The sequence below is a fragment of the Vombatus ursinus genome, unplaced genomic scaffold (assembly GCF_900497805.2).
Source record: "Vombatus ursinus unplaced genomic scaffold, bare-nosed wombat genome assembly UNPS02006779.1, whole genome shotgun sequence".
NCBI classification, from domain to species: domain Eukaryota; kingdom Metazoa; phylum Chordata; class Mammalia; order Diprotodontia; family Vombatidae; genus Vombatus; species Vombatus ursinus.
In genome coordinates, this window is record NW_020946557.1 from 8,058,487 (window position 1) to 8,073,073 (window position 14,587).

The 14,587-nt window shown below is 39.5% G+C and overlaps 1 protein-coding gene across 1 annotated transcript in view; it reads left to right on the plus strand.

Annotated features, from left to right (window-relative positions):
• Positions 1–9,268: 9,268 nt before the first annotated feature.
• The window catches only part of SLC35F1 (solute carrier family 35 member F1), a 534,036-nt gene continuing 528,717 nt past the window's right edge, over positions 9,269–14,587 (plus strand). The window contains exon 1 of the mRNA XM_027848652.1: positions 9,269–9,444. Within this exon, the coding sequence (XP_027704453.1) occupies positions 9,269–9,444 (176 nt within the window). The remainder of the gene's footprint in view (positions 9,445–14,587) is intronic.

Genomic DNA, 14,587 nt, shown 5'->3' on the forward strand with positions numbered 1-14,587 from the left:
TGTGTGTGTGTGTGTGTGTGTGTGTGTGTGTGTGTGTGTGTGTGTGATGTATATTTCTCCCTACTTTCATTTACATTGGATTGAGGGGAGTGTTGAGGAACCCTTACAGCCCTTGATAGTTTACTGAAAGATAGCCCCTAAAGCTGATTTTGAAGGAGGTGCAGGTTGTCAATAAAGATTCAACAGAAGTTAAAGGGCACTTTCTAACCTCAAGTCAAATAGACCTGCATTCAAGATGTTGCTCAAGTTGAGAAAGAGGAAGCAAGTTCAAAGACAGATGAAATGCCTACAGGTTCTATTAAGTTGACAAAGTGTTATGTGTTTTAAAAGAATTCTTTCTTTCTGGAGAAAAAAAGTTATACATGACTAAGAGTCTAGCATCTGATAGATTTATCTCCTTATGGAAAGAAAGCAGATGATGTTTTATTTTTTTCTCATTTTTAGGCAACTGGGGTTAAGTGACTTGCCCAGGGTCGTGACTTGCCCAGGATCACACAGCTAGTAAGTGTCAAGTGTTTGGTCTGAGGCTGGACTTGAACTCAGGTCCTCCTGACCCCAAGGCTGGTGCTCTATCCACTGCACCACTTAGCTGCCCCTGTTTTATTTATTATTATTATTAATTATTATTTTAGTGAGGCAATTGGGGTTAAGTGACTTGCTCAGGGTCGCACAGCTAATAAGTGTCAAGTGTCTGAGGCTGGATTTGAACTCAGCTCCTCCTGACTCCAGGGCCAGTGCTCTATCCACTGCACCACCTAGCTGCCCCTATTTTTTTCTATACTGATAACTTGATTCATGAAGGACCTGCCTCCATCACTAAAAGAATTCAAGCTTAAGCGTGTGAGTTCTCAGACAAAAGAAAGAAGGTAGAGCTCACTTCTGTTATGGAGAAGAACTTCATATGAGCACTTCAGCTAAATCCAGAAGCTGGCATCATAAAGAATCTCCACAATCCGATGTCCAGAGGAACAGCACCAGGTGATATCATGGGAATAGCAGATTATCACCTAGTAGTGGTCACATGAGATTAGAAGGGAGTAATTCCCTGAAGGGACTATCTATTTGGCAGACTATATACCAGGGGTGGGGAACCCGAAGCCTTGAGGCCACCTGTGGACCTCTAGGTCCTCAAGTGCAGCCCTTTGACTGAATCCAAACTTCACAGAACCAATCCCCTTAATAAAAGAATTTGGTCTGTAAAACTTGGATTCAGTCAAAAGGCCACACCTAAGGACCTGGAAGGCCACATGTGGCCTCGAGGCTGCAGGTTCCCCACCCCTGCTATATACCATGCCCAACAGTCACATTGTGATGAATCATCAGAAGACATTGGAGAACCTACAGTGTTGGGGCTTCAACACGTCACCTGGCCATTCTTATTGTCTACATGTGTACCCCTTCACAAATATTCCCTCTGCTTGTTCACTTTTCCTACTGCTACTGTGGGTATTTATGAGAGGGCAACCCCCATTTATTGGGGGAAGTATTCTACTGCTCCTCATTTTACTATACTTTTTCATTAAATTCCTTTGCTTTATTTGATTGTTTTCTGTCTGTCTAAAAAGTAGGGGCTTACAAACTATAGCTTTTGAGTGGATGTAGACTCATACAGTACCTTGAACATGAGATGGCTTGGAGGCGGATAGAAGACCACACATGAGAGGGTATGACTGAGATGCTACATCCACATATGTTGGATTAAATTTGTTCACTTCTCTCACAGCTCATTGACATTTTGAATGTAACTTTCAAGTATATTAACAATTTTTTCCTTTTTTCCCTTTATTCCCCCCAAAGAAAAATTAATGAGATGCACTTGTCATATAATTCTTTTTCCCATTATATCTCTTTTCTATTAAGTTTGAATTAGTGAATTAAAACTACAGATACTGTATTTTTCTAAATGTCACAAATCTCATAGTGTTGCTGTAAATGTTCACTTTGATGTAAAGGAAAGGGGAATAAAGAAGAATGACTGACTGAAAGAGTAACACAGAGATTGCACATGCCCAATGGTACTTGAGCTTAGATTGCACAAACAGCTTGAAGTGACTATTGGAAGGTTTGGGGATGTGAATAAAATATTTTGGACTGTGCCTTTATCTAAGATGATACAGCAGGTGTTGGGCATGGGATAGATCAACCGCAGTGTTTTGGTAAGATTAGCATTTAAAATTCGGCACAGGTCAAATTTTACTCTTATGCACACACAATTAGAGATTTCACTGAAATGAGCAGCAGCTGGGCAGGTATATAAGAGCCAAATTTGGAGTCCTAAAGGATTTCAACTGTAAGGACGTGTTCAAAGAGAGATACCAGGAAAGAAGCGGAAGAGAAAGAAGCATTTGTCAGTGCAAATAGCAATAATTCTTTGTTGGAACAAAAGCTTTAAAAAATTATTGTCCCACCAATCATTGTTGAAATGTGCAATAAATCCATTTTTTGTGGTTAGTGGCTATGCCAGAGGCATTCATGAAAGCAAATGCCCAGAAGCAATTAGCATGGACACTTCTAACATTCATTTGACTATGCTAGCAACTCTGGTAGGGTTAACATTGCGAGCACAGTGGAAGGCGGTAGGGGCAAGTGCTGTGTGAATGAGCTTTTATCTGACACGGTACAGCAGGTGTGGGATGTGGAAGAGATTACTGTGAAGTAGTGAGGCAAAATAGTGAATATTGACAAAGAAAGGAAGAGTGGTATGGTGAATAGAGTGATGGGCACAGGGCCAGGAAGACCTGGGTTCTAATTGGCTTGTGACACTTACCAGCTGTGTGTCTATGAGCAAGTCACAACCTCTCTGAGGCTCACCTTCCTTTTTTTTTTTTCTGGGTGAGGCAATCAGTGTTAAGTGACTTGCCCAGGATCACACATCTAATAAGTGTCGAGTTGAGACTCACCTTCCTAATCTATAAAATGGTCATAAAAATACTTGTAGTACCCACCTCACAGCATAGTTGCATGGCTCAAATATAAGATAAGGCATATGAGATTCTTTGCAAATTCAAAGTGCTGCATACATGGCAAATATTATGTCTTAAGCTTATAATCACTGGAAGCAAAGGCTGAATGACCATTTTCTGTGAAGTATTTTGTGATCCATGAATGTGTGTATGTGGGGGATGGGGTGACTCTCAGTAACCTCTAATTTTCTTTCCAAATCAAAGATTCTATGGAAGTAGGAAATGGAGTATCCTGTTTGAGTATAGCAAATATGTTAGTATGGTTGAATAATAAAGTGAGTGGAAGGCAGTAGAATGTAAGAAGTTTAGAAAGGTATGAAGGGTCTGTCACATGGATTCTCTCAGTTGGGTATTGATCTGGTTTTATCTATAAGAATACTCTTGAAAGGATCCGACTTAGATGGGTTTCATACCAAGCTTCCAAGCTTTCTAACTATTTCTCTTTCTGGAACTATTACTTTCACTTAAAATATTTTATTGATACCTGCATTTTTATATTACCTACATTTTCACTCTATCATTGTGTCTACTCAATCCTAGAGAACATCCCTTCCAATAAACACTTAAAAAAAAGGAAGGAAAAAAAAAGTTCAGCAAAACTAATATATCCAAAAAGTCTGTGTTCTACACCCATGTTCCCTCACCTCTTCAAAGACAGACCAGTCTGCAGGTTCATTTTTCCCTCCATCATTTGAAGTATTTTAAGGTGCCACTGCTTGTATACCCTCACCACCCCACCCATTTTCACTCTATTATGTTCTATAAATGATCTTGTACTTTGAATCACATTGCCCTTGGCTGCTGTGTCCTTCTGTTTGGAAAGGAGATCAAGTGTTTCCTGGATAAGTTGTTTTCTGGGGTTTTCTCACCTTCCCATTGTGGTGACTATTTAGTATGAGTTTAATTCTAAAATATTTTGGAAACCAGAGTTGACTTTAATTTCACCAATTTCCCATTTTTCAGTTTCAATAGCTTATTGAAAAAGGTGGGTTAGAGATGTTATAATAGATTCAGTGTCATCGTCTTATTTTATCCTTTATTGTATGTTTGAGTAGGATTTTTATGGAAAAATGGCAATACACCTTGAAATGATACTAATAAAACTATAATACACAACTCTATGACATTATAGTTTACAAAGTAAGGGCTTCTCTAACAATATAGCCATGTAGATAATGAAAGCATTATTGCCTTAATTTTGCAGATGAGAAAAATTGATCTGCCCATGGTCACAAAGATAGTACATGTCAAAACCAGGACTCAAGCGCATCTCTTGACTCTTCAAATAGAAAATTATTTGTACTTTGGATAAAGGATGATAAGTCAAACCCTTGAAGATTTGGAGACATTTGGGAAAAATTTAAACTTTGAGCATATGATTTTGGAAAAACACAACATAATTGGTTCCTGTTTGGGCTGAGGTTTGTTTATTCTGCTCATCTAAATTTAGAGGCTCAGAAATTTTAATAGTTTTGTTTAATGGGGATGAATGTTTTCTACTTCCTCCCTACTTGTTCAGTTCAAATACAGACTCTGTATCTGTTGACCCAATCCCTAGAGAAGATTTGCGCTTTAGCTATGGGTTGGCCTAGATAACCTGAGATCTTTTATGTCTAAAAGTCTGATTCTTTCAGATAGTACTAATTATAGGAATTCAGGGCTTCAGTCTTCATTCTGGTCAAATTGCCATTGATTGTCACTGAAATTCCTGGATTTAACACAAAAAGCTACCCAGTCATGGTCAGATATCTTTTCTGTAGTATTATTTGGTATTATATCTTTATTTTAAGAGTATATTTGTGGGGAGAAGGTAATTGGAGAAGGATAGCAATGAACAATACAAAATTCAATTACTGAGCTGTGAAACATAGCCTTTATTCTCACTACTATGAACATATCTAGCCCGTAAATGCTCTGGAAAAATAAAGCCCTGAACCACCTTAATCTAGTAAAAAAAAAAAAAAGCTAAGATATTTTCTATTCGACTCAATAAATGTCTATTACTTTGTTTTTAGAGTAGTATTGCTGTACTTGCCATAATTGTTTCCTGCAGAAATTTGCAATTTGGAGTGGATATGTCGGTTTAATTGTTTGCTATAGAAGTTAAACCATTTTAAAAAAAATTTCAGACTTAGGACAAGACAAAATGCTAAGAAATTTGTCATTCACAATTTAAGATAATCAGTTTAATATCTCTACAAATTACTAAAATTCTTGGCATATTTTCTCTTTCAAAATTATCATTCATTCATTTTTAGCATTCATTTAAAAATTGAGTTCCAAATTCTTTCTCCTTCCAGTCCCTCCCCCACTCATTGAGAAGGCAAGCAATATATTAATTATACATATGAAGTCATGCAAAACACGTTTCTATACTAGCCATGTTGCAAAAAAAAAGAAGCAAGAAAAATAAGGTTAAAAAGTATGCTTCAATATGCACTAAGAGTTCATCAGTTCTCTCTCTGGAGGTGGATAGCATTTTTCATCATGGGTCCTTTGGAATTATCTTGGGTCATTGTATTGAGCAGAGTAGCTAAGTCTTTCACATTGACCATTGCTTCAATTACTGTTACTGTGTGCAATATTCTCCTGGTTCTGTTCCCTTTACTTTGCACCAGTTCATATATGTCTTTCCAGGTATTTCTGAACTCATCCTACTCATCTTGCCATATTTTCTTAACCATTGTCCTCATCTTCCATCTCCAATCCATGCTATATTCTATTCTCAAACTAAAATTTCCTAAAATACTGTTTTGCTGCCCTTACTTCCCCCATCCTTTAGATTTCACATTGCCAATAGGATAAATGAAGTCCAAAATCCTTAATCTAACAGGCTTTCTCCCATTACTGTCCAGCCAGTTTGTTGTTCCTTGAACAAGTTATGAACATCCTTACTTCTGTGCCTTTTTACATCTGTGTCTCTTTTGTTTCCCTTGCCTAGAATGCTATTTCAGTTCTCCTTTGGTTACCTACATTTTATATACATACTCATTATTGGACATCAGACGATCAGAGGATTTTTAACTGGAAAGGATCTTAAAAGTAATTTTGTTCTACCCTCTCATTTTACAGAAAAGAAACCTGAGAGCAAGAGAAGCTAAATAACTTGCCCAAGGTTATAGAGGTAGCAAGTTGAAGAGCTGTAATGGAACTTATTCTCTCTCACTCCAAAAACAGTGCTCTTTCCACTATTCTAGATATTCAAGCAGAAGCTTATTAGTGATGTTGCAAAAAGGAATGAAACTGGGTCATTTTTGTCTTTGTACTTCCAATGCTAAGATTAGTGCTTCTCACTTATCAGGCCCTTAATAAATGTTTGTATTGAATTGACTTGAACTTAGATGGCCACTGAGGTCCCTTCTGCTGCTAAACACTATGTATGATTTCTTACACTGGACCATGGACAGCAAAGTTCATCTTCTCTAATCCAGCAAATAAAGACAGCTCTAGCATGTGAGGGGTAAAGGTAGCAAGATCAGCAACAGCACATGAAGCAATGGGGTTGAGGAAAGATCAGTTTCTGGGACCTGGAGGTTTCCCCATTGCATGTTCATTCATATTCATATTAGTACATTCTATAATAGTTAACCTTTCTGCATCTGCTTCTCTGTCAATAACACAACACCTTACACATTGGGGATTTCACAGGATGATTCAGAGAACAAAAAGGTAAGGTTCATAAACTGCTTAGGGATACTGAGGTGAAAACTACTCTCAACAAGCACAAAGCAGAATTGTTATTTTACATGCTTTAATCTTATCCATCTTTATCTCATTTTTTTCTTTTTCTGACTCAGAAAAGATTTAGATCATTTAAAATACCGTAGAATCCTTCTTGAGAAATGACTATGAGTGAATGCAAAATTGGAAGTACAGACACAGTACCAATTTGTGAAGTGACAAAAATATAAAAAAGTAAAAAAAAAAATAAAAGAAACCAAGCCAAATGTGAAAGAACAGGACACCAAAGGACCCAATCATTCATGACAGACACCTGGAATTACCATAAATATTATTTTAATAGATAAGTTTCTATAATAATTTGCTATCAGGTTAAGCCAAAATGCTCAGTTGGGCAAAGTTTTCATTCTGGTCTCAGAAATGTCAGGTCCTGAAGGCAAATCTCAATGGTCCTACCAGAATTTTAATACCTTGTGGTAGACAGAGTCTTGGGATCCTTTCAAGGTAAATCTTGAGAAAGTGCTATATGTTATTGAGGTGGAAGAAGTCTTAGAATAGAAAACTAATGTGGAAAAAGGAGGGAAACATGTGGATTACCAAAAAAAGTATGTTTAATTTAGACTGTTTTGAGCTGAAATAGATGTCATGAGGGAAAACAGACTATCAGGAAAAAAATGAGATACATTGAAATAGTTGTTATCTACATTCTCAAATTTCTGGTGCCCAATTAATATGGTAGAGGATAACTGTTGTTGGAAGGGGGAGTAAAGGCTTAATTTGTTTAGTTAATTGACTTTCACATTTGTTATTTCTGCATCCCCTCTCCTTGACTATACTTTTCTCACAATTAAGCATGCCCAGTCTTTTCCTTATTGCTTCTGCTTCTATCCTACTCTTTCAAAAATGAGACTAAAAATATTTCTCATTTACTCATTCCTGTGCCTTTAATTTTCTTTAACTAACCTGTAGGAGCAGCATTCCCACATCTTCCTAGTCCTTAGCTCCCCCACTGCAACATTCTTTATATATGTATGGTAAACAAACCCATGTATTTACTATGCTTAAGATAAACAAGCGAGAATGTTGCTTTAAAGTAGAAAGATAAAGTGTGCACATTATTCAGCAGGTACATTGCCCATGAAATCTAGATTAGGAGGAATGAAATAATAAATATATATTTTCCCTCAACTCCCATTACCCTAAGACTGCAGAAATAAATGACATGTATTATTTGGGATCTGGATAAAATTGATATTCTTGATCCCTCAAAATTGTGTCTAAAATATCAGTTTGGACAAATGTATGTAAAACACTTTGAAAAGTTTAATGCACTATATAAATGTCAGCTATTATTACTATGATACTTATCAACATCAATAAGGAGATGATCAGGACACCTAACCAGTTTTTTTTTTTCCTCATAAAGATATGATCTATTTTCAGTCTGAGAATACTTTTGATGCAAGTGCATACGTATCTTTTCCTGCTTTTCAAGATGGGGGGTTTTACAATACAGAATTTCACTCATTTCAAAGATTGAAGTTTGGGTTGGTCCAATGTCTTTTTTTCCTCCTAATTTCCAGATTGAGCACCATATAGGAAACCGGTTGCCCACCTATGTCCTTAAAACTTAGTATTTTCACCACAGGAGTTGTATAAAGCCGGAAATAAGCAAAGTGTCCAATAGGCAAATTCTGCCCAGCTTCTTGCCGCTGTCCGAAGGAAAGTGGTGCTGGAGTTTCTAGCAAAGGAACCTACAACTCCTGACATTTTAGGATAGGGAGCCGAAAACAAGCGAGTAGGGACAACTGGGTGATGAGAGAGGACAGGAGGGGCTGGGGAAAATTAAACACCTCACGGGCTCCCTCTGCCGAGAGGAAAAAGTGACTATCCCAACGGAGCAGCATCCCCACATCTCCCTGGTCTGTCGCTGCCCTAATTGCTGCTCTCTTGTTTTCCTTCTCTCTTGGCCCCTTCCACTCGAAGAAAGACTAGCAGCTCCGCGGGTGAGGAGGGATCCTACCTGACTTGCTCCTTGAGGGTGAAGGAAAACCTGAAGCTCACCTGTGCCATTTTCCCAAACCCGCTGCTCAAACGAAAAAGTGGGGGTAGGGGTAGGTGGGCGGGAGACTTGGGGAAGGAGAGTCAAAGTAAAATAGATCCATATGATTATGTTCTCGCTTCAACTGGCTGGACCCCACTACCGAACGGGAACGGGAGAGAGAGCCTATCTGCTGACGCTTTGAGTAGTGTGAAAGCACTTTGGAGTCGCTGCGTGAGGAGGTGGAGGAGGAAGAAGAGGCAGCGGAGGCGGCAGCAACAGCAGCAGTAGCAGCAGCTGAGTGAGGGTGCGCGCACTCTGGGCTAGAGTGAGCGAACGGCGGGGCTGGGGCTGGGTGAGGGTTTACTCGCCGTTCGCCCGCGGAAACAGCAGCAGCCACGCTCAACCTCCCTGCCCCTCCAACAACAGCACCGCCTCTCCCCTGCAGCGTCAGCCCGGGGACTCCCTCTTTCTCCTCCTTCTCTCCTCGCCTGGCCAGACCTGGGGCAGCGCAGAATGCGCCCAGCTGCTGCGTTCTGATCGCCCTCCCACAGCCGCCGTCGCCGCCACCGCCGCCACCGCGATGATCTCCCCCGAACAGCAGCAGCAACAGCAGCAGCTGCAGCAGCAACAGCAGCCCAATCATGTCGTGGCCACCATCGAGAACCTGCCGGCCGAGAGCAGCGGCAGCAGCGGTGGGAGTCTCTCTGCCTCGTCCGCCTCCAGCGTGCGCCAGAGGATCAGGAAAATGCTGAACAGGTGAGCGGAGCTGCGAGGGGAGAGAGGGCTAGCCTACTGATCGGGAGGGGCGTGGACTGTTGGGACCCCAGCTGCCGGCAGAAGCCAGAGGGGGCTTCCCTTGCTCCAGGGATTGCACTTGGGCCCCCTTGGGACTGGGCTTTGGGCCCGGGGACTAGGGAGAGGGGGGAGTGGTTCTGCCTGCAGCACTACTAAAGGAAGCGCACCCCATTGGCGGCAGTGTTGTCCCAGAGAGAGGAACTGGGGCCCCGCTCTGGGTGGCTAGTAGGGGAGGTAGTTTGGGAATGATATTGTGCCCTGGGGATATGCTCTTTCTCTGTGTGTGTGTGTGTGTGTGTGTGTGTGTGTGTGTGTGTGTGTGTGCGCGCACATACGCATATCTTGGTGGAGAGGAGGAGGGGAATGCCCCCTTCTATTTTCATAAGTCCTCGGGTAGCTCATTACCAAGCCCTGTGCACTAAGGAGCCCTTGAGGGAGCAGAGGGGAGCCAGGATCCTTTCTTGTTGGGGTGGTCATATAGAAATAGGAGGCTTGGGTGCAGCCGCGTCCCACTTCAGGCGAGCTGAGCCCCTCATTGTGCAAGCTACAGGAAGGCGGGGGATGGTGTCGCTGCTGCTGTCCAGGCAAAGAAAAGGAGGCAGGGCAGGGCTTTTCTTTGCTTGTTTGTCGTGCCGACACACTGAGCCCTTTCTGGGGTATAAAGACGGAAGGAAAGAGGCAGGAGGCCTGGAGAAAACCCAGGCAAAGTACGAAAATGGAACGTTGAGGAGTTGAGGGACGGCGTGGGGAGGTGAAGGTTGGTCACTGGTCCTGTCCAACAGACCTGCCGGTTCAAGAAAGAATGGAAGCGAAACACGGACCATGCTCTGTGGTCATTATTAGCATGGGGCATTCGTGATTCTTTAGCTCTGCCTTCGATTGGGAAAGGATTAGTCTTTAACTGGCTTGAGGTGAATGAATTGTTGCTTCTAAGCATTTACATGGACAAAGAACGTTATCTACGTGCTTTTGTGTGCCTCTGTATTGGTGTGCGTTTCTCTGACTTTGTAAGGATAACTCTGGAGAGAACCTTGGTCTCTTGCTCTGTTCATACAGGTTTCTCTGTGGTTTTAAATCTGAGTGAAAATGCATTTCGAAGGAGTTCATATCACTTTAACTGACTGGAGCTAGAAGTGGGAGTACACAATGTATACCGAAATAGAGCTGTAAAATCAGCTCAGCTGGGGCTCCATCTATTCATTATCTCATTACTTCACTGTGTGGTTTAGGTATATAAACCCAAACAAACAAACAAAAGAGCCCAGTCTCATGACTGGAAAAAAGATGTTAGACCTCTTTGTGGGAACTTAAGTTTCTAGTATCAAACAGGAAGAAATGCACTGAAATTGACATGGATTTGGTGATGGAACCTCAAGCTTTTCTTTTGCAGAGCTTGTGGCAGAGGATGGCACTTCCAAAAATAGAAAAAAAAAACAAGTCAAGGGGATGTTCCCTGTTTTGCATTCTATGCAAATTTTCTGGTTTCCTAAATGAGAAATCTACAATGAGTTTTTAAAAAAAGAAAAAAGGTAACTGCATTATTCATCAAATTTACATTATTTCCATTAATTTGAGACTATGAGTTAAAAAACAACATTGTGATGAGAAAATGATTTTCTCAGGCCAAGAAACTCTCCTACTTTGATAAGCTTTTTGTTAGCCCTGAAGGGAAGCTGATGTAAGCATGAATAGGCTTTTCCCCCCCAACTGGTGATAAGTACATAGGTTCATTTTCCTTTGTTTAACCTCGGGATTTTAGAAATTCCATTTTAGTGCATCACATATGTTGTGCCTTAATGGAGGTAGTTCAGTTTAGTGGAAAGCCTAATGGGGTCAGGAGGTCTGGATTCTAATTGACTCTGTGACTAAGTTCCCTTGTAGCTCTGGGTGAGGCATTTCATCTCCCAGTTTTTTCATCTGTAAAATGGGGATAATAGTCCTTGCCCAAGTCACTCATGCAGTGGTTATGAATAACCAAAGAAAATTATATATGTGAAAGTACCATGAATAGCATGTCATTATTCAAATGTAAAATAGAATTTTTGTTTGGTTTTTGATAATGGCAGAACATATTTGTTCATCAATCTGTCTGGCTTTCTATTGATGAATAGTAGTATTTCTGTTTTTACAGAAGAGGAAACCAAAGTCAAAAGGTTAAATAAATGACATTTAATCACAAATGCATTTATAAATGGGACTTATCAGGCCATGCTTTTAACACTTAAACTAAGATCACTTAACTCTAATACCCAGAAAACTTCAACTGAGAAATTCATTGGAGCTATATTATTTCTGTTGGCAGAATGCTACCATTGTCTTCAGCTAATGAAGTTTCCTTTTCCCTCAAGGACAAGTGTAAAATACATTTCTTCTGGGAAAGAACATCTTTGGCTGGAGTTTAGAAATATCAGAACAAACAGAAGCTTATTCCTGATGGAATACTTTATTTAGCATGATTTGTTTTTGGTTGACTTTGCCTGGAAGTGAAAAGCCAATACGGCCGGAACATCAGGAGTGACTGCTAAGTGACTCAGGTTCAAAACAGAATGCTGAGTGTTGGTTGAGAGTGGAACTTCAATCTACATCTTTGAAGGAGGGAAATAAGCATTTATTAAGCATCTACTGTGTGCTAGGCATAGTGCTAATGCTTTACAAACATTATCTCATTTGATCCTCATAATAACCCTGGGAGATAGATGCTATTATTATTCTCATTTCACAGATGACAAAACTGAGGCATGCAGATAGGGTAAGTCACTTGTCCAGGGCTACACAATTAGTCATTTTCTGAGGTTGGATTTAAACTCAGATCTTCCTGACTTCTAGAACCCAACCCACTGTGCCACTTAGCTAGCTACCTCTTTGGCCTGTTTTCTCTTTTGTGCTTTAACCCCCACATAATTATCCTTTGTTGTTAAATCCTCAGGCCAGGTCTTGGTCCCTAGCAGAAATTAGAGGTAAATGCAAATGGTGTTTCTCCAGTTCCATATCATGCAAAAGTAGGTATAACAGGTTTGCCAAGAGTAAGTGTAGAGAATATTTACTGGTGAGTAGACGTGGCACTCTAACCTTGGTCAGCTGTCTTTTCTATTGTCTTGCTGGGCCAAGGAAAGGATGACTAAGACAATTCAGATGATGTAGTTTGAGCAATTACATTATAATAATATTAGTACGTCAAGCACAACTCCTTTTCCTGGCAGTTTATCTCAGACTAAATAATGGAAAAGTAACCTTTTCACTCAAAAGGGGGCAACATGCAGTATAACACATTAATAGAGTGATTTAAGATTTCCAAAGTACTTTGTAACAGTGCTGTGGGAAAAAGTAGTATGAATATTGTTATCCCCATTTTACAGATGAAAAATTTGCAGCTTAAAAAGATTAAATAATGACTCTGAGGTCAAAAATCCAACTCTTGTTGAACCTGAAATTTGAACCCAGTTTTCCAAACTTTATGTCCAGCATTCTTTTCAGTGTACTAAATTACCCATGGCCTACGTGTAGAATAGATTTTCCAAAAAGAAATGGGTTTTAAAAAATAATTATTTCTTTTTTTTTTTACATGTCATTGTTTTTATCCTCCTCCCCAAACCATTTTATTGTAATAAAGAAAAACAATTAAACAAAGTGATGGATACTGTAACTGCATCTGACAAGGTATACTCCATTCAACATTTGTAATCCCTACTACAAGGAGGAAAGTGTGTTTCCAGATTTGTTATTCAGAACCAAGATTGTTCATTAAAATCCTTCAGGGTTTTACTGCTTTAGTGTTCTTTTCTTTTACTTTATTGTAGTCATAGTGCATATTATTCTCTTGGTTTTGTTTACTTCCCTCTGAATCAGTTCATGCAAGTCTTCCCTCATTTTTTTGAATCCCCTGTGTTGTTTCTTATAAGTTCGATAATCTTCCATTACTTGCATATATCATGATTTGTTCAGCCACTCTGCAAGTGATGGGCACCAATTTTGAGAATAATTATAATAACTAACATTTTTATATTGCTTTAAGATTTGCAAAGTGCTTTACAAATATTATTTTCACAACAACCCTGGGAAGGAGGTGCTATTATTTCTCCTTTAACAGATTAAGTAACTGAGGCAGGTAGAATGACTTGCCCAGAATCATATAACTATGCTGGATCTGATCTCAAATTTCCCTGGCTCTAGGTCCAGCATTGTATCTGCTTCAACACTGAGCAGCCTGGCATTATTTAACGACATGCAAACTTGAATGAGTTAAATTTTAATATGGTTGCCTTTTGTTTTATTTAAATAACACAAAAACATATATTTGCTCTTCATTTTTGAGTAATATATAGATAAGCTGTTGTATTTTATAGACTATGAGGGGGAATTTTCACTGGTTAATGAAGATATTTGTTATCTTTTAGGAACAATGTGGACATAACAGCATATAAGGCCTCAATGCTGAAAGGTTACCAGATAACCTTCTTTTTATAGAAGCTAAAGAGGCCTTTCTCATTACTATTCAAAACAAAGGTATCAGCTTCTGCCCTAGGGTCATCCCTTCTTTATTTTCTGAAGATTGGGAATGACATCCAGGTGAGGAAAAATAAAGTATGACCAGCTCTTCTTTCTGTCTTTCTATAGGCACCATATTTAGTGCATGTAACCTTTCCGCTATACTCAAGACAATGATAAAGCTTCACAATATGTCCATCTTATAAACAAATATATTACATGATTTACTTGAGATAATAATATTAACCAATATTTGTTGAGGTAATTTAAAGTTTCGTTATTTCATCTGAGCCTCACAACGCTTTTTTGAGGTAGGTACTATAGGTTAATTGTTCCTATTTTACATGGAATATAAAACTGAGAAAACTGATTAGGTGAGAAAACTGATCCTCAAAGAGGTTGTATGACTAACTCACACTCACAAGCTAATAAGTATGAGAGATAGATTCGAACCCAGGTGTTAATGAACTACAAAGCCAGAGCTTTTTCCAGTATGTTACATTGCTTACCAAGTAGAAGCTAAACAAGTCATGGCTTATCTGTTAAATCTGAAAAAAAAACAGACAACATTTTTCAGAGTTGAAGATGAGTTTCACTTCAGGGACTCATTTCCCTCTTA